Source organism: Sparus aurata, chromosome 2, assembly GCF_900880675.1.
Source record: "Sparus aurata chromosome 2, fSpaAur1.1, whole genome shotgun sequence".
In the NCBI taxonomy this organism is placed as follows: Eukaryota; Metazoa; Chordata; class Actinopteri; order Spariformes; family Sparidae; genus Sparus; species Sparus aurata.
In genome coordinates this window covers 23,589,527-23,614,743 of record NC_044188.1, presented here as the reverse complement: position 1 = coordinate 23,614,743, position 25,217 = coordinate 23,589,527, and the positions used below count along the sequence as shown (strand labels likewise).

Sequence of the window (25,217 nt, the reverse complement as noted above, 5' to 3'; positions counted from 1 at the left end):
AGTCTCCGTAATATCTAGTGAAAACCTGAGATTTTTGAATGTAGGGAAGTGAGCATCAGAACACAATAGCTGAGTAACCAAGCTTGTTCTGTGTGTAATTATTCACTCAGCGGCCCTCCCTCACATGCAGTCTATGTCTCTTGTCCTCTAAACTCTGCTCTCAGCGTGAGGTTGATGTTCAGAGGGATCAGAACAGAACATTGATTGAACCTAATAAGTAAAATAACACTACATTGTGATGCTGTAAAATTGATGCCCAGGCTTTTAACGGCACAAATCTACTCCTGAAATTTGGCCACCCACATTGCAGCTTATTCTGTCACCATGCCTTGCTCTGGCTTCACAGTGAATTATTGGATTAATTGAAAAAAATGGCAGAAATCGACTTCACTGTTGTTGCTAACCTTTGTGTGAGTATTTTAGACTACAGATTTTTGTTGTTTAATGCATTGATGTAGTTTGTTATATAGTAGGTTTTCTGAATGCTTGTAAACAGTCTCATGGATTGAGTTTCACTGGTTCAATTGTCATCACAGTAACAGCGTGTCCTGTCATTGTGTCTTTGTGCAGGAAAATGATTCCCCACCTGCACACTCACCACAGTATGTAGACTGTCAACTAAATTCATCAAGTGGAAATCCACATCCAGACTGAGATCTATAAATACAAACTAATTTTTCTCAAAGGATTTTGGGCTTAAGTAATTGATATGACAAATGGCAGCCATACAACAGCCTTAAAGAGTGTTAAAAAAAAAAGGGAAGGCTTTCCATTTGTGCATTTTCTGAAGTACATATGATTTGGAAAAAGCAAAATCAAGGGCAAATCATTTTTGCCCAAACTGCAGGTGGATGCAAGACAAGACAAATCTACATGAAAACTGTATTTAACTACACAGTTACAGTGCTGGGCAAGTAAGCTGAAAACTGTAAAAATAAAATACTTATCACACATGAATCACTGAAAAAAGTAACTACAATACATTACTAATTACTCAAAGGGAAAAGTATGTAATGCAGGCCAGAAATAGAAAATGAGACATTTTGGTTCAACAAGCAGACTGGATGGTCAGATGTACAGTATAAGTTCCATCCTTAGTTGCGCAGTAACACACCCACGAACAACCTTTCACAAAGCAAATGATTCCTGAATGTATCAGTGGCTAATGGTTATAGGCCACCAGAGAACACACAACACTTCTACTGTGGAATTACTGGGGTTGGCATTTCTCCACTTTCACTTCCCGCCACCTCCAGCTCCTCCACCTACATTAACTCCCAGTAAGACAGCTAATGAGTTTGGCCATTAATGTTAATGTAGCTATCACGAATGCGTATTCCCTCACACTACTCATGACTGTCTCGGGTCACTTGTCAACACGCACAGACTGCTTGACCTAAGAAACACGATGGACATAAGTTCAGTTTAACCAACAGGAACCTGATGATCTAACCGTGTATGTACAGTATTATTAACAGCAACAGGCTGTCAATATTGCAACCTACACTGCCCCTATACTTACTATTCTGCAGCAGTTTGCACTATGAGTATTACATAACAATCCTTTCTGTAGTAAGTTCCCCACCAAAAAAACTCTCTTTATTTCATCTATCACTTGTTTGTATTCATTAATCATAGTTCAAATAAGGTTTGATATGAATTTTTCATACGTCTGATTTGAAAGGACTTTATAGAGTACTGTAACTCTGAACGTCTAAGAAAAGCCAAATAGTGAGACACAAATAGTCTGGTTGTTTTTCCAATTCACACCAGATAATAATAGAGCCATGCGAGTCATCCAGTAGTGAGACCCTCACAAAGCATTTGTACCAGAAATACTACACTTTGAGCTTATTAAATATTTAGTAGACATGGTGACATGGACGTTGGACCTTATTCAGTCACAACAGATTAGGACAGCACTCGGCCTTGATATTACAGTTTATATAGAAAGAACAGTTTGATGCAGAAATTTCTAAGAAAACTGGCAAGTATTTAAATATTGTATTATTATTTTTCACATGATTGCTTGAGGGCTGTGGATAATTTACACAGTGGATCAACAAATCTTTAGTTATTCTTATCAAAACATATCGTTCCCTCAGTACAGAGGTGTCTGCAGGTGTACAGTTCTGTGGTATTTCGCAGGTGTCAGTCGGATGTGTTTATTTTTAGCGTTTATTGACCCTGCTCTGAATGAAGATTGATGTTGGATTGCCTCCCTCGATATTTCCAGGGTCACTCCCCTGCTCTCTAGCACCCATACTGATGCTCACACCAATAGCTATAGATTAAGGACACTCTGGTTTCCTGTGTCCTAGACAAAGTGGCGAAGCAGGTGATTTGTAGTCCCTGCAGTGCTTTAGTTGAAATGATTCCAGCCTCATGTAAGAGATCCGTGAGGATATGACTGCGAGATAAATTAATGCACTGTAGGAGGTCAGAGGTAAGCAGAGATCTGAGGCTGTGCTTTGCCGTAGAAGTACGACCTTTTTCCTCAGGATGGAGAGATTATGTTCAGTGTCCAGTAGGTACAGAAGATCAGTTTTGCATTATCTTTTTACAATAGATTTCACTTTCCTATTTGCATTTAATAATACTATTTTTAGATACAATCCACGGAAGATGACAGGTGTTTGCACAGATTTTTTTTTCTTTCCTACTTTATTTTCCGATTTCTTAGCAAAACAATCTTCCATTTGTCCTTTGTAGAAGCAATTATCAGCATTAAATACAAGAAAATAAAACTTATATACAGTATACAAAATACGCTTTGTGTTGAGTTAACCATATCTTCACATGCTTCAAATCATTTTATAAATAACACTGCTCTGTACTGTTTTACGTTACCTCGTGTGTTCAGGTTTTCTTGTCTTCTCTTGTGTTTGAGCTCAGAGAGGTTATGTGATGTTGAACTGCCATCGTCACATATTTATCCTTGCCACCAAATGATGGCTATCTGCTTCAGCCCTCTCTGCTCACCATCTTGCTGTGAGCAGCTGCATTATCATTATCTTGACTCCTAAAGCCATCTGGAGAGCATACATTTTCTCCTCTTGGTGTGACACTCTCTTGAATGAGCGTTTGGAAGCCCAGTGTAACAGCGCTGTTAGTTTAGACTGTGTTGCTACATGCTATAGGTGCTTAACGCTACAGCCTTTTCTCTCGCCTCAAGTGCCATACAGTGAATATAATGAAACCCAACACTCAAATGGCTTGTGTTGAAACTGTGTAATCCCTCTACTAATAAACACCCTTTATTCACATTCCCTGACTGACTAATCACCTGCTCACTCCCTAATAAAAATCAAATGCTTGGAAGGGTTAGCATAGTTGGCATGTTTGACTGGTATTAACAGGTGTTACTTTAAGCCAGATTGACTCTAATAGTGGGAAGACATGCTGAGTTTTATTAAGTCCACAATTTAATTAGCACAATGGATTACAAGTTACTGACTTACTTTAATGCTACTTTTAGATTTTATGACTGTTTTAGGGTTCCTCTGGAATTTAGCATGTTAGCATGTTGCTAGTTTGTTTAATATGGTGAGTGTTAAAATACAAATGAATATTATGATCAACTTCAATGATTGAGTTCTCACAACAAGGGCTTTACTTAACTGTTCTATGAATAAAAGTGGATTATAATATAAAAGTCACTTGATATCAAAGCACAGTAACAGGAACAAAGGCTCATACAATGTTCTCTGTTTTGAAGCATGTGGGCTCTTCTGTGCTTGTATGAGGCAGTAGTTTTTCTTACGGCAGTGCGGAGAAGTTGAATGAGTAGAATGGAGAACAGCCGAGGGGTGTTGCGGTTGTCAGCTAAATCTCCGGAGATAGTGAGAGAAGATAGAAGATTCCACACTAATGAAAGAGAAAATTAAATTTCAGAACAGTTGGGATTAAAGAATTTGTACTCGGTCCATAAATATCTTGCATCGAAAAACAAAACCCTTCATCCTTTATATCAGTAAAAATGAAAAAAAGACAGAAATTCTACTACCGTCGGCCGGTGGATTATCTGTCTTAAACCCTCTTTTTGTTATGTAGAATATTTGGACAGACATCCATTAACGAAGCGAAATGGCAAGGGATGCATACATCTTGAATTACTTAAGAGAGGAATCTTATGTGACCTAGAACAATTTAGAAAATGGCTTATGTCAAAGGTCTATGCCGAGGAAATTGTATTTGCCCTTCCTGCTTACATCTCCCGCTTCCTGCTGATTTTGTGTGGTTAACTGAGTTCCGTATATTATGAAACATTAGTTCAAATTTGCTGCTCTGTACTCTTTTCTCAGCTAGTTGAATAGAAATTATACCATCCAATGATCGTTTAGCTAATGCAGGGAACATGCTTAGTGTACCTCTGGGAAATTAACAAGCGGCTAGCACGTAGAACCAACTTCCTACATGTCACACAATAGAGCGGATGAGACAGAAACAAAAAGCAGAGTGTGGGCATAGGGCTTGCTATAATAAGCAGCTGTCATCATGATGCGCGTATGAGCGGAGAAAGTTTTTGTGATTTTGCTTACTGTAAGCAGCGGTTGTTGACAAGAACTGTCCTGGTGCCCATTTAACGATAGTAACTTGCAAGCATTGTGTATTTTCAGATGCAAATATTGTCATGACTGCCCTTTCTGCCTTGGTTTATTAGTTAAACCTTTTTCCACTTTGTAGATACTGCCAGTGGTCAGCCCACACAAAAGGCCACAGCAGCAATACAGTACAGCCCATGAGAAGCAGATGCTTGGCGTGCTGAAGGCTTCATTCAGATGCCTCAGACAGCTTTGAAAGTTGAATCAACATAATTAATGACAAATGTTAGCATGCTAACATCCTAAACTAAGATGGTGAACATTGGAAATACTTGCTGAGCCTCAACATGTTAGCATTGTTCCTGTAAGCATGTTAACATACTAATGTTAGCATTTAGTTCAAAACACTTCTGTGTAGCCTTGCAAAACTGCTAGCATGGCTGTAGACTGTTAGTTTTGTTCGTTATTTTCCAAATTTTGCAATTGATTTATTTACTCTGGGAGTTCTGTTGATGTAATCCGTTCCACTTATACTATAAAAATAATTACACTAGCATCTACTTACTAACTATTTGCAGGGTTTATCTACTTACGGCTATGCAAGTTTGTTAACTGTTACATGGTGGTGAAACAAAGTAAACCTCTGCTATACCACCAGAGGAGCTTCTTCCCGCAGGATGCGAGACCCCGCAATTCATCCTCAGCACTCCTGTCAGGCCTGGGCTAGAAGGAGGACTTAGATGCAGAGTGGGATCAGATAAACAGGCTTTTATTCTGAAACTCTAAAGCTCTTTGACAGAGTGACAAAAGAACAGGCTGTGAAAAATTACCTATCTAAACTGGATCTGAGCAGACTGACAAAAAATAAAACAAAACCACTCCAAAAGAGGGAAACCAAAACTACAATCTAACTGCACTACAAAATTAGGGTTAGGGTTAGGGTTAGGGTTAACTCCACCATAAACAATTGTTTTAATTTAATGACTTACCTGATCTGGATAAGTCAGAATCTGACTGAGTGACAGACATAGGAGTAACTATAATAACTAACCAGAAACAGCCAATCTTCTTACTGACGGTCTTACTTATGGAATTTATATAGACGCATCAGTATTAAATTGAGACTGTTTCATGACCAGTTAAAAGTTCCTTGCACGTTTAAATAAGCTGCCAACAGGGTTAATTGCCCCAATTTTTTGCTAATCAAACAGTAATTAATCACATAAAAAGTATGACTAATATCCAGTCAATACTTCAAAATATAATAAAATTCTAGAAAAACAGCATCTAGACTTCCAGACATTCTTTCAACAAACACAGCTTTCTCTATTTTTAGCCTTTTGCTCTCTCGAGGGAGTTCCCCCTCCTGTTCTTGTACATTTAGACCGGTTTTCTCAGCATCACAGAGGTCTGTGTCTGACATCCCTTTTTTTGTAGGCAAGCCATACTTGCATTTGTGTGTCACTAAAGTCCCCGTCTCACACAGTAAACTTGGTTTTTCAACACTTGTTTCCAACCATATACCAAGCATCAGATGCACCATCACCACAGAAGACGCAGGTGCCTGGACTGTCTGTGGGCCTCGCTGACTGCAGCGCCCTCCTCCTCAGCACTGACATCAGATCCCTCAGTGATACCACTGACAGCAACCTTTCCTGTTACTACTACTACCATTTTTGAATCTACTACCATTTTTGAATCTTTGTCTTGTTCGACCAGTTTGTCTCCTACTTTCATCCTCTTTCTTACTAATGTTGCTGGAACAAAGTGTTATTTTCGTCTTTGTTATGGCCGATCTTTGATTACCCTCAAAGTTGTTAACTGTATTTGTTTTCTCCTGCTGCTTCTGTAATTTGGATTCTAGTGTTATGGACTGTTACTTTTCATTTAACTAGCTTTACTGTTTCATTGGACTGTGCACACAGGGAAAGTCCTATTGGTCAACACAGGTGTAAATAATTAATTTGCATAGCTCTGTTGTTGCTGTGTTCTAGTTAATCACCCATTCCCTTTCTTCCCAAGGCTTGCATTATTGAATTTGTTAACAATAAACAGTTTTTACCGTACCAGAGATTTCAACTATACCTTAAAATGTTCTAAAGTATGTGACATAAAAAGCGAGAGCTATTGATATTAAGCTGCAAACATCTGCTTTTAGGATATAATGGGAAAGACACAAAATGAAGCAGAACGCCAAAAGTACTGGGGTGTGCTAGACTGTGAAGTGTTATGCAGGTGAGAGGATGTGCGAACACTTTAGTGGTGTGAGTATGGCTGAGAGCAGAGGAGAAACACAGCACACAGACAGTCAGAAGGGACTAACAGGAGCAGAGCTTTGAAGCACATCCATGCCCACCAGTCTACCTGCAAGACAGTCAGGACTACATGTGGGCCTCACATGCTGAGATAGCTGAAGCAGGCCGAAAGCTGTCAAACATATCACACATTTAATGAAACGGGTCCCAGAATGGCATCATTGGCTACAATGACACTGTTCATTAAAATCCTCCAACTTTGGCTACTGAGCAGCCAAGCAAACTGAATTTGTTCCGAGTCTGTTTTTTTAATGAGACCCGGCAGCTCCCTTCAGTCCCTCATGCAGTTTCTGGCTCCTTTATATCTGTTGCATTTCTGACTCTCTTTCTCCATTTTTGTGATATCATTTGAAACAACACAATACATAACACTGTACAGAGTTTAGAATTGTATGATAATTACTTTTTAAAACTTAAATTTCACTCACTATCTTGGTTTGTTAGATACAAGTTAGCTGAAAAGATGGATTTGTGTTCTTAAGGTGAAGCTATGTCAGGTGTCATACACACCCACAGACTTTCTCTCCGGCCTGGACGACCCCCGGGACAGATAATTTTACCTGCTCCCTAAAATACACAAAGACCTGGCTGCTTGGGTAGCCAGGGGGGACTGCGTTACTCTCAGCAAATGTCTTTTACCATTATAGGCTTTTATAGACCCCCGACTGCCAATAACACTTTTAACGAACAACTTACTGGTATCTTGAAAGAATGTAATCACAACAAAGAAATTATTCTCATGGGGGATTTCAATCTAAACGGGGAGGATAAGACTAAGAGGAAAAAGCTTAAAGTCATCAGAGACAAATACCATCTAGAACAGCTGATAAAAGGGCCAACCAGAATCCCCAAAGTACACAACTTGACCTATTTTTCTCCAATAAATGTGAACGGATAACAAAAAGTCACAACCTGATCACCGGTTTGTCCGATCACAATGTAACTCTGGTGGCAAGGAAATTAATCAAAAAAAGATTTCAGAACATTACACTAACACCACGCCACACAAAGGTTTTCTGTATACCTAAAATCAAACACGACGTATTTGACAGTGAGATAAATAATATGGACTGGGGTGTTGTGCTATCCTCTGAAAACCTGGAGCTTAGTTGTCAGTTATTTACATCAAAGATCAATGCTGTCAGAGATAAGTTCACTGTGAAAATCCAGAGAAAAATAGAAACAAAGTCAACCTGCCTTGGTTCATTAAAAACCTATGGCAACTGATGAAAAGTAGAGACGCAGCTTTAAAAAATGCCATTAAGACCAAGAGAGACACAGACACTTTGGCTTACAAAAGTTTAAGGAACAAAGTTGATTAAGGAACTGAGATTAGCAGAGTCACATTTTTATCTTCAATTTATGAACGAGGCTATAGGTAATAGCAAGGAAATTTGAAAACGTATTAACAGAGCTCAACTTCACCCTAGGGACATCCAGCTCACCATTCAGGGCAAGACAATAGATGATAGTGCTATAATTGCCTCTACTTTTAGTTCTTTTTTCATTGAATCTGTTCAGGAGCTAGGAAACAACATCAGATTTATGAAACGGAGCAGCAATTTGAATGTTGTTGGACAGGGCTTCTACCTAGTCACAGTCAGTGAAGAAGAAGTTAAGAAAGTTATTTGCTCCTTAAGGAACTCAAAAAGCAGAGATGCTTTCCATCAGAACACAAAAAAAAAATTCAGCTCATTATTGCTCATTTAGTAAACCTCTCTATTGCACACAGTTCCTTTCCTAACGACTTGAAACATGCAATTGTGACTCCCATCTTCAAATCTGGAGACCACCATGTAGTCAGTAATTATAGATCCATTAGCATACTGCCAGTAGTCTCTTAGGTTGCTACGAAAGTGGTCATAAAACAACAAACCGACCAGAGCTGCATCCCTGGCCTAAATCCTGCCCAGTTTGGTAGATCACATCTTGAAAAAGGTGGAGTTGTTGGAGCTGTATAGACTAGACTTGCATAAAGCCTTCGACTAAGTTAATCACAACGTTCTTATGTCTAAACTCGCCAACTTCAACCTTTCGTTTAATACACTTACTTGGATATCGTCATACCTATCCCACAGAATACAGTGTGTGAAAATCAAAGATGTGTTCTCTAGCTATTTGAAGTTCACAATGGGTGTACCTCAAGGATCTGTGTTAGGCCCACTACTTTTCAGTCTCTACATCAATGACCTTCCACTGTACTGTCATGGAGTAGAGGTACAGCTATACGCTGACGACACTGTTCTATACACACTTGCTAAATCAGCTCAGCTAGCAGTTGAGAAACTAGCCAGTGCTCTTAATGGAGTGGTTGAGTGGCTAGACCAATCCTGTTTTACTTTAAATGTAAGCAAAACAAAAGGCATGTTCTCTTCCAAAACCAAGCTGCACACCCCAGATATAAACATCTGCATTAAGGGTGAACAAATTGAGACTGTCAGTGAATTTAAATATCTTGGTGTTTTATTAGACTCAAATCTTAACTTAAAGAAACACATCAAGAAAAAACTAAAACTATTAAATACAACCTGGCAAATTTTAGACAGATTAGATCATCTCTTTCCACAGAGGGTCCATGTTCCATTTAATCCATGTTCTAACACACCGTGACACCGAGTAGGACCCCCCTCGAGAGATAAAGTTTGCGGGCCGCTAGCTTACGTAGTTTTAGCATCCTCAGAAATTACCGCACAACAACAATACATTGCAGTAAATGGGTCCAAATATAAAACCGCCATCATAAAGCCACAAATAATGCTCAGAACAGCACCAAACTTCAGCAACATTAGAAACAGGGTCCCAGCAGATATTTCGAGGCATCAAACATTTGATATCGTTGCCTTATTTGTCGGAAAAGATAAACAAAACTCACCACCCGAGAAGCCTTCCTTGTTGTGGGGAAGCCCTGTGAGTCGATTACCGAGTGCAGTAGAGTCCCGCAGCTCAATGATGATCATTACTGCGGGACTCCACTGCACTCGGTAATCGACTACACAGGAATATCCCTTTAAGGTATCACCACTGTGGGATACTACACAAACATCTACTCACCTTTTGAAAATGTCAGAGTATTTTCAAATCTGTGTATAGTTTACAAAATTTTAAAAGGCCTGGCTCCCACCTGTTTGCGCAAGTTTGTCTTTTACCATGCCACTGGCTCTATAAGGTCCACAAGAATAGCTTCCATTACATAACTGCACAAGTCACTAAACAGTCCTCGTAACTTTTAGTCTCACTTTTCATTTCCCTACTGGGGCTGACAAGGTGTGTGTGTGTGTGTGTGTGTGTGTGTGTGTGTGTGCGCACATTGTCCCTTAAAAATAAAATTTAAATTTAAATTCTATTCTATTCTATTCATAAATAATATATATATATATATATATATATATATATATATATATATATATATATATATATATATATATAAAATAGATAATATTGTGTTTTTCTATGGTTTTCTCACTGTTGTCCGTGCCTGATCACTGGAAATCTAAAAATTCTGCAGTACTGACAATAATTAAGAACGTTGTTCATTGGGTCTATTGTTTGAGGTGCCATTTTGACAGTTTTTACAGGTTAATGAACATGTATTCGCTGCTGTCCAGACGGCATGGTGTTCTCTACAGTCGCAGTCAATACCTGTTTCTTTGATCTAGCTCAGGGGTTCTCAACCTTTTGCAAGCTGGGCCCCCCCAAAGCTGGTTCATTGCCGTTGGGGCCCCCCCTCCTCCTCTCGCCCCTCCCCAGGGCCGGGAGAGTTATCATACCGTAAAATACCAAATAATAGCCAGGGCGTTTATTTGTTTCAATCACTTAATAGACCAGGCGTTTATTTGGGACAGGCTTTTAATTCCTTCCTCACAAAAATCCGGGATGAAAATGTCACAAACTTCGCCAGCTTGTCGGTGAATGCTCTGGCATCCTTCTGCAAGTGAAGTTGTTGAGACGGAGGAAACGATTCAGCCAACCAGCACTCGCTGCAAACTCCTCATCTCTGCTGTCACTCACGGTGGCGTACATTTGCTTCACCATCGTCCTGATCATTTTGCGGGACACTCTCTCGTGGCGTGTCCGTTTGCTGATAACTCATCCCCGCATGTTTATGTCAAGCTCCTCGCTAGCCATCTTCCTCCCTCCACCAGGCGGCCTGGCCCTGTTGCTGTCCTCCTCGGACAGATGCTGATGCTCAATTTGATTTTCTGGCCAATCTCTCACTCTCTTGGGGTCAACAGAGAAATGTCTAGCAGCTGCTTCTCCCGAGTTTTCCTCTGCATATTTTATGACAGAAAGTTTTAATTTCAAGTCGTACTTTTAATTTTTTTGCTGCACCGGAGCCATGGCGATCATCAGTGTGATATTGACTGACAGAAAGCAGCACAATACGTGAAAAAGGCGAAAAAGAGAAAACGTGCAGTGTCAGTGGTCACGTCTTCTTCCTTGATTTAAATTTTTTTTTATTTATTTATTTATTTGGAACCGACGGTTATTTATCAAAATATACACCTGCACCCGGCGTTTAAAGGGGACCCTGCGGTTAATTGAAACCCGGCTGTCATTTGGTAATATACGGTACATTTACACCCCGCTCTGTACGCCAGGGCGGGAACGGCGGCGGCCATGCACATCCGCGATTCATTTGCAGCCTGGACGCGGAGTGGTGTGTGTCTCCTCTCTGCTCCGACTGCAGGCTGGACTGCTGCGCGAAGCTACTGAGAGACTGACCGCCTGTGAGTGCTTTTGGACGTGGGAGCACCCGCTGCTCGTTGAGCACAGTAACTGCAGAGTGATACGTGCTTTCAAGTCAAAGTCTCCAAACACCACAAAAGTCTCCAATAACACCAGTAAAAGTCGCTAGATTTGTTGGTAGTCGCTTTCCCCCCCCAGGAGAGTGTCTGCGCCCCCCCCAGAGTGTGGGCGGGCCCCACTGGTTGAGAACCACTGATCTAGCTGAATAAAAAGTACAGTAGAGCAAACACTGACACATGATGGCAGAGGCATGTGGACAAAAAACATACTAAATGTTGCTGATGCTAAGTGGAACTGAAAAGTGTCTTTGTCTTGTCTATTAATTTGTCATCTGGACGTTGTACTGACTCCAGCTCTGCTCAATCTGTCAAGCTGTCATTGGTCGTCACAGACTAGAGATTCTGACTCCCCCCACCCCCACCCCACAAGGTGACCGTCACATGTCCTCATCAAAACAATACAGTAACCTGAAATCTGGCCAATTCACAGATCGATGACACAAATCAGAGCAAATCCAGAAATATGGGAGTAAAAAGCATTGCTCCAAATTGTTTAAAGCAAAAAGATATTTCTTGTCCAGTTGACAGCATCTCAAAACTCTCCTCGCTTTGTAAGATCATCACTCTTAAGCTCTCTTTGCATACTCTGCGAAATTGCATCCGCATTCAGACTTGCGGGACTCATTTCCAACATTATAGCAATTATGTATTTAAAAGATTACAGTTTGTCCCAATGGACAGTCAGACGGTAATTGTGACAATTATGAATGAGCTCTGGCTTGTGGATGATTCACCCAAGGCTTTTTGAATAAGATAAGAGGTGAGATCTGCTCAAGTGTTGCTTGAGAGGGAATTACACCATTTCCTTGAGTCTGTTGAGACCTGTTGACTCATACTCACATGTTTTTAATTCTGGATCCTAAGGCACTCCATTAAGTGCTATTACGGATATGTAATGTAAAGTCTGCAAAGTATTGACTTCTTGTGTGTTTTTGTCTGGAAAATCAATATCTCATTGTACCTTATATGTGGTAATTGTAGTCAGAGAGGTTGGTTGTTTAATTGAATATATTAGAGTTGCATTCTACAGCAACAGGACTGCATATTGATTCAGGGAAAACTCAATAGAATTGAAGACATCCATTACTGTCAAAAGTAAAACATTTCTCCATTAGTTTCTAGCGAGCAGTTGATGCTGTGCTCTCCAGAGATGAATTTCTTCGACGTTTTCTTCAGCTACAGCTGGAGAGGTGCCTGTTATTTCAGCACTAATTACCTACTTGTAGCTGTTTCCAGGTGGTTATTCACTCCTGACGGGAGCTGCTTAATGACATGTCACTGCTTTTTTTTTTTTTCACACTGACACATCAAGGTTTCAGGTGGCTCATAAAGAACCTCATGATAAATGTCAAACCCCTGTTTAAAAATAGCAAGTTAACTCTTGCAGTCTTGCGTTTTCCTCAGAAAGCATCGAAAAACATGCAAAAGTAGATGATTCAACTTCCTGAAAGTGATATTGGTAACGTCACACTCATTCAGTTATAGCTACAAAGTTCTCAGCTTCTAACTAAAATGTATTGTGAAGACTTAAAGGGAACAACATGATATATTAGTATTTTATTTGTATCTACTTGGCTTTTGTTATAATTATTACATTCTGTACTAAAGACATGATAACTCATTGACTTCCTTCATCACTGTGCTGTCATATTATATGTTACTGCAGGAGATCTCATTTGAAACAAATAACCATAACATGGTTAACACTGAACCTGACTGTAATAACACTGCACATAATTAGGCAATTTTAAATCTTCTCTGTAGCAATACAGTTAAAGGTCCACACTTGAGGGAGAAGGGTAGGTAAGGATGTAGATCATTTTCTTACTTTAATATTCAAGGCGAGAGCAGTAGTAAGAGATAATATATGTGATTACCCTGCCAGCATTACCCGCCCCTGGTGCTCTAAAGTCCCAGTCCACATTGCTAGCTGCACGGATACCTGCGCCAATTAGTTAGCTAGTTAGCAGCTACAGTTGGCAGCACTTATTGGTTACTCTGGTGATATGCTACCCCCTTTTTGTTTGGGGTATGCATTTGACAGATTGCCAATTCTCATATATTGCACCTTTAAAGATCTGAAAAAAAAGAAAGAAAAAAAAACGTACACATTTACATTCGGTGAAATCTACCCCTCTGAAGGGGTCGATTTAGACATTCAAGTCTCATTATCTTTGCTTAAGCAGCATCCATTGGCACCATAACGTAAAGACACTGACTCAGCCTCTAGTCTTCAACAATAAAAAAAAAAAAAAATCTCTGATAACAGAAATAGCCCAGGTTTCTGTCAGCCAGCTGACTTTAATTACCCAGTGACTCTTTATAGTTCCCAATCTCAGACACTATCGGGTTTACGTTTAGTCAGTGCTCTTTCTCCGATTATTTTCAGTCTATGATAGTAAGGTTGACAGATTCCCGAGAGTGAGAATGTCTAATGATTTAAATCTATGATAGAACTGCTATTGAAGGTGTAGATTATCACTTTACTGTTTCAGCCTGCACCTTTGGCTTTAGAGGTGTTAAAAATAGTGTGAAACGAATACCGAATCAATATCTTCAACACCTCTTCTTGTTTCACTATAATCACGTTAAGCCGGCTGTCTGACCAGCATCCACATGTATGACAACACATCCCTGATACAAGATATGTTTAAGTAACTAAGTAAGTACATCTGCATCAAGTGTAAAATACACACAGGCAGAGCCACAGGGACATACTGAGCAGTTTCACATGTCTCTGGGAGTGTGATTCTCACTCCTGTGACTTCATCACAGCTTGGTAAAAGAATATTTTTCTGCTTGTCGTGGAAACAACAGATTGTGTCTGTCTGCAGACTCAGTTGCACACTGTCATCCTGTTACAAAAAGAATCATTTAACATATTCGATCACTGGAAAGGACTGGAGGATCGTTGCCAAAAGCTTTTCAAAAGAGACAATCCTCAAAAAGTCAACAACTGAGTTTTTGGCTTTCAGCTTCATCCAACAATGTGCAGCTCCCTGAGGTGCTTTGCTCTACTGCTATGACCGGACAAACCAAGATACATACAGCAGATTTAAAGCCCTAAATGCAGTGCTGTGCTGATGTATAATATAAAAGCAACAAACATGGAATAATTCACTTTGTTACACAGGGATTTGCAGCAGGTTCATCTATAACAGTGGCAGGCCATAACGCCCAGACGTCATTTTGCCGTAAACTTGAGGATTTATGATCTGCATTGCACTGTGTTGGGGAATGAAAGTAAGGAGGGAGATGATGATCAGTCTTTCAGGCAATGCCAAGCTTATTTGCAGCTATATTCTCATTGCTTGTGTCACCAGAACAGAGAAATTAGAGTTTGTCCTTGCTTATCCTTGTTTGCGGTTTGGCTTTTGAAATTATTTGCATATGTTTCTTTGTGCATGCTCTCTGTGCATACTCTGTACAATTTGAAATATAAGGTTTTTATATTGAATTGACCACCATCTGCCAGGTGATTCTTGTGTTGATTTAGTAACAACATCTGTATTTTGGTGAAAACAGGCTTTACTTGTTGCATCAATGTAAAAGCAATCAATATCTTAACATTTTTTAATTTGCATTCCTATAAGTTTCTTTATAGCTTTGTCAAAGTGCAAAACACTCTCCCTCACGCTTATCACATTTTCATCGGATTAATCATTTTATTGCCTCCTGCCTCCCCCATGCTGCAGATAAATCCACCTTAATTATGACAAATACAGCGTGACGACAAGTCTTCACATTCACAGTGCTCCTGTGGAACTTTCCGTTTTGCTTGGAGCCACATTAATAATTCATGTCTGGCCCCATTCAGACAAGTGGCTAGGTGACTTCAGATGTTGTTTTGTGAAATGAATCAGTGGCGTTCTTCTGGTACACGTGTTGTCAGAATGATGTCCTACAGTCGGCTGTGGAGTAGCCCAGTAAATTAACTTGTTAAGCAAAAATATATTTTTTATAACGACGTCATTACCTCATACCTTGTTACGTAACACAAACACACACAACACGGCCCGACTGATTTAAACAGTACTGTTTTTATTGAGTGAGGCTAAAATAAACTCTACGTCTTCCTCTCCCTGTTGTATCCGCCGAGATGTCAACATTTATTTTGAGATTTGCAAATTTAGAAGCTGCTGTGAGCGAGTCCTTCAACAGCAAGCCACAGAGCTCCTCATGTGGTCAATTACCATGAAAACCTGAGAGGCCGATGTAGCTGTTATGCATTCTTAACAACCAAATTATTCATCTGCACAGAATTTAAACAACTGGCCAGAAAATCTCTGAATATTTATACTTTATATAAACTTAACTAAATAATTTATTTTCAGGGCCCCTGCAGTCTCTTCTCAGTAGGCATTTCAACACCAGGTTTTAACAGCTCCATGTTTCACTTCTCTCCACTTCCCTGCCCTTACAGCTCATATAAATACTGTCTGTCTTTTAGCTGGCACTCCACAAAAACAAAAACGCATTTCCATGGAATTTTGTAGACGGATGAGGTTATGCCAAATAGAAACGAGTGATGTGACTTTGACTTGTACCAGTAGATGATAAGTATGTAACAGTGTAGTTTTTGGCACTAAGGTCAAGACATACTTACCTACAGTATGGACACAATATTAACACTAACTAACTGCTAAATGTAGCTGCTGTTAGCTCAGTTAGCCATCCAGCGAGTAGTCCTAAGCTGGCTCTGACCAGAATGGGAGCTTGGGGCTAATGCTAATAAGAAGTTGCACCAGAATGGCCACAAGAACTGAAGCTGGACAGGTGGGGCAACAGAACCTGGCTCAGCAGCCTCCCAGAACCCAGTGTCATCTGAGCACTGAGCATCAGTGATGTAAACACATAGTCCACCTCTCCTCATCGTGTGTGTTGCGGTTTGTCAGCTCAGAACACGGTCAGCGTGTCAAGTCCAACAGCTTGACCACTTGCTGAGGTGGAGACAGGTCTCTGTTAATATGTGAGCACCATAATCTCTGATTTCCTGTCGCTTGGCCAGCCAGATATTCATTTTGTCTATTCGATTTTCCTTCGAACAGACATTGGCCAGGAGCAGCCTTAAATCCAAGCTATATTAGCATGGCTCTTATCCCGGCTCTCTTCCTCTCCTCCCTGTGGTGCTTTGGCTGGTCAGGATGGATGGTTGAAAGATGCCTGAAAGATGCTGTCCACTGCCCTAATCCAAAAATGCGCTTCCTTTTTCAATCTGTGTAATACATGATTGTTGATTATTTCAAAACAACATTATTCTTCCACCATGCTGTGATGAAAGTAAAACCAACTAAAACAAGATTAATGTCTCTATTGCAGTTCTATTAATCCAAGCTCCTCTGCGAACAAAGAAGAATCAATAACAATTCATGCAACATACCAGTGAACAACCTTTAATAATGCGAAATAGAAACTGTTAAATATACCGCAGCAGTGAACGACCATCCATCTCGCTATTGTTACTGGGGGAACCAAGGAAAATTATCTCAACCCCACGCCTGCTCTGTATATTTCTTACCTCATATCTTGTACACACACTGTATGTGAAAGAGTCTTTTCATGAATCAGTGCGGGGAGGAGGGGGAGTAGAAAATAACAACCACAGTTTCCTCTCTCTCCATTCTTCTGGAGCAGCCTGATAGGCGGCTGAAGATGAATGTGATGTTGGAGCACACTGCAATTACTTTACCAGGATTGGTGCAAAGCCTGCATTTCCTCCTACATCCGCCTCTGTTTGTCTCCCAGTTTCTCCCTCTGGTTTTTTTTTTCCCATTTTCCTCCTTTTTACTCTTTATCTCCAACACACACAGACTCATAAGAGCATTCAGTCGTACAGTGCAGTGGGGCGTGCAGTATAGCCATGTAGGCAATCCAGTGGCTTGTTTACCTTATTGCTCGCCCTTGTTGCCAGTGCTGTTGTTGCGAGCTTGTGTCTCAAAAGTGCACAGCGTTTCAGGTGATGGGTCAGTAATAGTGTAAAACCTGACAGGAATAGAAACTGAGAAATGTGTGTGGTGAACCTGAGAGCACTTCAGCCTTCAAACTTTTTTTTCAAACAGAAGTGAGCCACAGGTTCAGATGATTGGCCCTTTCTCAAAGGGGCCGAGGTTAAAAATACTTGCTGCGAACCACCTGTATCAAATATGTAGTCTGCAAAGTCTGTTTGATTCATTATAGAGAAAGTGCCAAGCAATTTACTGAAAGTTTGTAGTTGTTTCCAAACTGCCTCCACCTCCAATAGGTTCAACATACTTTACAAATGATGACATCAGCTTAACAATTTGAGTGAAATGTCCATGAATTTCAGGATATCTTAGCATTTTCAATGTCCCCCTTCATGCACTTGAGCTGGCATGGACTCTTTACAAAACCTGATGACTACCAGTATGATCTGACAGAGTCGGACAAAGCTTTTTGTGATCTTCAAGTGTCCCCATAAATCCTCAAAGTATCTGCAGGTTTCAGAAACTTGAAATGCCAACATTTGATTCTGGCGTCTGGGCTTCTTTTCCTTTTCTACAGTATTCTGTCATATTAAAGGGGTACTCAGTAGTTTTGGAGAAGATAATATTCACAGTATTAATGAGGCAATCATGATAAAAGTCAGAACTATTTATTTTTTCCATAACTGAATAAACGAGCTGTTCCTCAGAGGAAAATAAGATCCCAGAACACTGTTTGAAGCTAGGAAGGTGGCAGGGTGATGGGTCATGAAAACCAGAGAGTTTGTTTATTTAGTTGGTTTAGACAAAAGAAAAAGTCAGTCATTTTCTTACTCCAGTATAAGAATAGAGGGCACCATACAGAGGACAGAACTCACTTCCAGATTTCCGGCTCCCAAGAAAATGGAGGAGGGTGAATAAAGTGCACTGTATAGTGAACAGGGAGTGATTTGGGACACATCCATTGTATACCCTAACTGCTCTTATTTTACCCGCCCTATCTATAAACGAAGACGCTGCAGCCGCCCTGTGCATGTGGGCTAATGGATAACTCATATGGGCTTTTATGAGTTCACAAGCTGCCCAGTTTGCAGTAATGTGGCGTCTATGAATGGTGGAGTAGTTGCAGAGTGTGTGCCATGAATTACTCTCAGTGACTGCACATTACAACAACAGCACCTACAGTGATTTCCCATCCCTCCGAGCACTGATTCGCTGAAACAGAAGCCTCTCACATTATAACCAGAGTCTCATCAAACAGTAGCAATGCCTAGCCAACTTAGAAAAACAGTGGGCCTCTGTCACAAGCACACGACTCTGGCACGGAAAAAAGTGTGATTAGCAGAATCCAAATGAAAAAACAAACCATTGTGTCTCTAATAAGGAAAACTGTTTGTTTACTTTAAATTGTTTTAAAGCCGTTATCTCGAGATAACAAAGCTCATTTTCTCAGGAAAACAGGTTAATTTATCTCGGTACCACAAGAAAACGAGCTTTGTTATCTCTAGATAACACAATAATTAACTGTCGATCTCAAGATAACAGTATTAAAAAAATAATTGCATCTGTGGCTGCTCTTGACTTCCATACACCAAAGCTTTGATCACCCTCTCATCAGTCAATACCAGTTCTTCAAAAAATTGGGATCAAATCATCGTCACATTTTGAGCTGTAGTCCATCATAGAGGTGGCTGGCTTCAGGTTAATTATTGTTAATTTATGGATGGACGGTAAAATGTAAAAACAAATCAGTGCAAACTGGTAAATGTAATGTTTCTTTGACCAAACCTTCATGTTATTTTTTGTCAGGAATACTCCAAAGGATAAAAATCACAAAATCTACATTTGCCTTAGATAATTAACCAACTTGATTCCTGTGCTGCGAAGATGAAATGCATCTTAATCTCATCGCCCTCAAGGGTCAGGACCAATAGTTAGATATTCTTCATGCAAGTGTGAACATCCATTAACTGTCCCAGTGGAGCGAAATATATTTAGTATTTGTATGTCTGTGCTTTTTGCTTGTCCATCTCTAAACATAAAATACAGTTAGCTTCATCCGACAGAATGTTGCGTATGTTGTTTTTAAAATGTCCTCTTCTTTATATATGGCTATATAGCAAGTTTTGCCCTTGTGTTTTGGAGTCTGAGGAAACGTGGTTCTTTGATGCATGGGCAGGTCTTTGAAGTTACACAGATAGACAGCGACGTAGAGGAACATAACATGATTCATGCATCAAAAAGAATGCTGTTAACACATTTTGTAGCCCGAGAAGAACAGACTAATGGGAGTCAGTCAGAAGCCATTTTTTTTGATGAGATATGGGAGTTAAAATGATCTAAAGTGGATGGACTGCATAATATATTGAATTAATCTGCATGATAAAATAGAACTGAAATGGAAATCCCAGGCCATTTGTGGTTTGCCTCTGTTCCGCAAAAGCACCTGCGAGATCAAAATGTACCTCAAAAGTGAGCCGACAGATTTGAGCCGCGGACGCTTCAGTCAGCCTTTTTTTCTCTCGTAAGAAGTCTTTTTCTGTGACAGTGAATGATGTTGATTGTAATCAGATAATAACTGCAGATCTGTCTCCGTCTCCTCTGTTGGACTGTCTGCTTCTTTCCACTCTCTCTCTTTTATTTCTGTCACTCTCTCATCAATAGAGACATTGTTCAAGCAGTCCAAGAACTGAGTTGTTTCTGCCAGACAACGGCGTTTTTGCATGCTCTGTGCACAAGGCACCAGAAAAAGTCACACTCTGAGAGGGAGGGTCTGAAATACACAAACACACACAGTTTAATCACACACTGGCAGTCAGACTGACAGCCCACATTGTTTGTCTGTAACCTTTAACCCTTTGTTCTCACAAAGGCGGAAAACTTCAGACTTCATAATCTGTGACATAACAAGTCACTGCAGACTGTAATCTTCACTTTTTGTGCCATCTTTTGTCAGTCGCTGATGAAAGTCGTCTTGATTGTGCTGAAGAAGATTGATTGAATTTTGGACCCATCTATTGTTTTTTTGAAATACTCACCCAGGACCTGAAAGGGACATCTTGGAAATGCACAGTGTGAGAAAACATCCACACAACAGGTCCAAGAAATCCTACGAGACCATCACCATCTCTTGAAGTCCACCTGCATGAGAAGGTGGATTATACTTTACATCACAGTGGCGGCAGAAAAGAAAAGATGAAAGCAGACCTGGTCTATATTTTTTTTAAAAACACAGCGCAGACTGGTGACTTTCAAGTAGAAATCTGAGTGAGTGTGCACCCTGCTGGCGTGTTTCTCTGTCTCTCTCTCTGTAGCTACGACAGTATCACATACTACACTACAAAGCAGACTGTACTACAGTACATGCCACTATACTACTGTTTTGTAAGAGACCATCTTGTGAGGAGATCACACCAGCTGTCTAACCCAGCATGTTCTGACCTATGACTGCTCTGTAGTCAGAACTACATTATTACTTCAATACCCAGTAGTCATGGGCAGCGTCATGTCCATCACCAAACTCACCCTATATTCTAATCTCAGCTACACACCTCTAAAGTCTCTTGTAAAGTTCAATATGTTCTGCTTTACTGTATGAATCTTTTAGTTTGTTTTCCATCCACTGTACTGTAAGGGGAGTGAGGGAGACGGTCCATGTCCATGGGAGGTTATGAATCCCAATTTGCTACCAATAGCTGCTCCATGACAGAACTGCACCCCGACTTTGGAACTCTCTCCGAAACCAGGGCGTGACTCTCCCTCACTTACCACATTTAAATCCCGCCTAAAAACCTACCACTTCTCACAAGCCTACAATCTCCCTTACCCATAACCACCTTCATTCCTGCCCTTTCCCCTGACCCACCCCTCTTCACTCTCCTTCCACTCTCCTCACTCATCAGCCCCCCCACCGCTCTTCAATCCATCCCTGCCACCTCTTGACTACTGTTGTACCTGTTCTGTCCATTTGTCTGTACCAGTGTTATTTACTCCACGCCCCGCCATTGCTTTTGTTCCCTGTCGTGCTTTGTGTTTTGTTATCTTTGTTTGCTATTTGTGTACCTATCTCTGTAAGCGGCTTTGGGTCCTTGAAAAGCGCTATATAAATTAAATGAATTATTATTATTATTATTATCATGACTGTGTGTGTGACTGACTGAGCAGAAATGCTGATGTGCCCTTTGTTCAGGAAACTCCCTGAATCCTGGTGAGCAGATCACACGGCAGCTTCTGCCATCAGTGTACAAACGTGCGCGTGCAGGAATGTGACGAGTGATTTTAAGCACTTTAGGCTTCTTTTCCTATTTTATATTTGTACAACATCACCTTTTGGCAGAGCTGCTTGGAGTGTCTCTTTGTCTTCATTGTGGAGGTTTTGCAACAGTACTGACTCACCAAAGTTGGACCTTCCACATGCAGTATTTATATCATAATCAATTAAAAACCCTTTGACTACCAGCACAAGATGACACCATTTAATTATGACGTCTACCAGTTGGCTGCAACAGTGATGATTAAGACGTGTCCTACTAAAGCTGAGGCAAACATTTTGCATTTTATGTTTGTGATTAATATAGATTACTTTGTTTCGACTGTGAGATTAAACTGTCTTGTTGAATCATTATTGCCATAAAGCCATATTGAATCTTCTGATTCGGCGCTCCAAAAAAAACAGCTGTAGTGACGTTTTCATCCAACCTGACCTGTGTGTTATCTGTGGGCGTGGATGATCACCAGCTCCATGTTTAAACATTTCATGAATGACAATGAGCGTATAATAAGAGACAGCAGGTGTATTTCTCGCAGCAGTCGGGCCACTAAGAGGTTAAAAGGAGGGAGGTCATTCTCGGTGCTCGGTCAGACACTGATAGGTCACCGCTCAGTGGTCTGCTCTCCCCGGCTCTCATCCGTGAAGTAACGGGCTTGACGGTCTCCGCCTCCGGGATGCACTGATTTGAGTCCGCCGAACAGAGCGGCCGACTTCAGCGGACTTACCGAACCTGTCAGCATGGATGAGGACCGACTGTGAGGCTCTGCTCTGGGCTCGGAGCGCCGCGAGTGTAGCGGAGGGGGGAAGAAGTTTGTGGAAGTTGTCGAGGTCGAGTCGAAGGTAAACAACAACTTGTCAGACTTTCAGCTGTTTTTACAGGTTTACTGCTTTGCTGGAACTGATACAAGTCGCTTTGTGTTCACATGCCAATCTGAAATGTGAACTAAAACCCGGAAAGGCGAAACTTTTGGTCGGTAACGAAAGTCATGAGATGGATGGAAACTCTGCGCGACGTGCACGTAGATTCACAGTTTACACGTCGTCATCGATGGATCTCGTAGTTTTAACAGTGTGTCTGCGGGTTAACGGTGAAGACATTATGATAATCCTGAATGTAGGCTTTTTCATTTCCTGCGTCGTGGTGAGAAGAGGCTGTCTCAGTCCAGTTCCTGTGTGAGACAGGTGCCGCTGTGTGCGCATCACCAAACTTTATCCACTCTGGCAACAAAACACATCTTCGTAAAAAACATTAATCTAATAAGAAATCTGCCTGATGTCGTAGTCGCTTATGGAGCAGGGGATACTTTTAACTTGGCCTATGTCAATCAAAGAAGCTGTTGTTGCTTCAGTCGCGGGTTCGATTCCCAGCTCGTCCTGTCTGCATGTCAGTCCATTCACCTGGTGGGACCTTCATGACAAGACCACCTTCTGATAGTTGGCATGTCTCCATCCTGTGTAGCCAGACAGAAGGTGATGGCTTCACCGGGCTGTTGGAAACAGCTATTTTCAGTTTCTTTTTATGTTGTTTTATTATGTTTGCATTGTATTCATTAATTCTTATAAGACAAGTGCACTACATTTAAAACTACAGCTACTTGCAGTGTTGGGGGACTAGCAAGCTTCTTTGTACATGTACTTAAACTCGTACTCAAATTACATGTTGCAGAAGCTTGTTGGTAGTTCAGCTACATTTATATTTGGATATCAATTCAAGTGGAGAAATCACATTTTTGCCATTATTTTATGTGGTTGATGGTGGTGTGGTACTGAAAACTACAAACATTTAAGGGCCGTAAAAAGGAATGGAGTTATTTTGTTTTTGTTTTGTATTTCATCATTGCTTTTCAGAGCTGACATTTCTTACGTATGAGTATTTTATTGTTCTGGTTGATGTGTGACCAGTGAACACGTGGGCACTTTTTTCAGTAAAGTCAATTGAGTGGCATGTTTTGCAGGCATGGGATGTTTTTGTTTTGTATTTGTTTCTTATGTCAATTGGATCCATTTTTAGTTGTCTAGTAGTTTTAAATACTTTTTCATAGCTCTAGTTAACCAAGCCTGACTTCTCCCTCATGCAGCAACGCTGGCGTTCAAACCTCTTCTCTTGCAAAGTAATTAAGTTTGCACGGGTATGCTTTCAAAGCAGCCTCCCCAACAGTGGCTACTCGCTTATCTTGTTTTCTCATATTTCACTTTAGAACTTTCACTTTCAAAAACCACAGTATTGATGATGTTAAAAAGATCAAATCAGCGATGCAAGCTCTCCCCGTGTGGATGTAGGTCATGACTTGATGCATGCAGCCACCAACAGTGATCCTACTCGTTAATGATCACTTGGCTGTACTGTGTTCTTTAGAAAGTTGTCACAAAACATTGTTGGTGTAAGTTCTGTGAGTGCCAATATAAGGCTTTGTGGAAGCCTTCCAGTAAGCATTTGTTTTACAGTTTGTCCTAGACTGTCTCGTTTGTTCCTGACTTTGGCCATATCTCCTGTGTACACCACCACTTTGTTTGCTGTTACCTGTACAGGTGTGCTGGTGTGAATGTTAGGTCAAAGCACACCAGCAGGTTCTAGTTCTTTGAAGGTGATGCAGACCAAAAAGGAGGCAAGTCACCATGTGTGCATCTGTAGCTAAGTAATTAAAAATATAGGCTTGAGGGAAATAACCCCAAATCCACTCTGGTTCCGTAGCTATTGCAACCATTGTGAAATCATATTGATTTCTGAAGTCACAGATGTTTTTAATGAAGACTATGTGGTGAGTGGGTGGTTTTTATAATGTCCTTGCTGTCGTGCTGTTTGAGAAGATGTGTCTATGCTGTTGTACACATGCAGCGCAGCATGTGTGGAGAAAAAACTCGACAGGAGAGCTCAAGCTGAATTTTTAGTTTATCCCCATGTGTCACAGCATGATCTTGTTCAGCGTCTGTGTATGTATGTTTTTGTCCTTGCAGGTGCCTTTTGATTTACTTTGTGAGACACGATAGCCAGAAATCATCATCTTTTCAATTTTGCTGTCATACAGTATGAACATGTGACATTCATTTGATAAAGAGGTTGTGTGCTTTCGTTCGGCTCGTAGCCCGGGGATTTGTTTATCGTAGCTTAGCAAAAAATGGAAACATTTTAACAACTGACCTATTTATAGCACACATAATCCTTTACTCGTAGCACTTGCAGAATATAAACTGTTTAACCATCGTGTTTTGGGAAAGAGATATTTTCTGACCAACGCAGTGGAGCGGCCACCTCATACATCTCTACCATGAAGTAGATCAAAGAACGCATGAATGTTTCTCTGTTGTGGAGATTTGTTCCTGAGGGAAGGCCTGTAGCTGGC

The 25,217-nt window shown here is 40.6% G+C and overlaps 1 protein-coding gene across 14 annotated transcripts in view; it reads left to right on the top strand.

Moving 5' to 3' along the window:
- gramd1bb (GRAM domain containing 1Bb) overlaps positions 1 to 25,217 on the top strand; it is a 138,275-nt gene that overhangs the window by 22,972 nt on the left and 90,086 nt on the right. The window contains exon 1 of one of the 14 annotated variants that reach the window (XM_030438948.1): positions 22,515 to 22,716. The exons of 12 other annotated variants lie outside the window; for them this stretch is intronic. In XM_030438948.1, coding sequence (XP_030294808.1) covers positions 22,619 to 22,716 — 98 coding nt within the window. In that variant the 5' untranslated portion in view covers positions 22,515 to 22,618. Of the gene's footprint in view, positions 1 to 22,514; positions 22,717 to 25,217 lie in introns of those variants that run through there. One more of the 14 variants, XM_030438874.1, reaches the window with a different exon arrangement.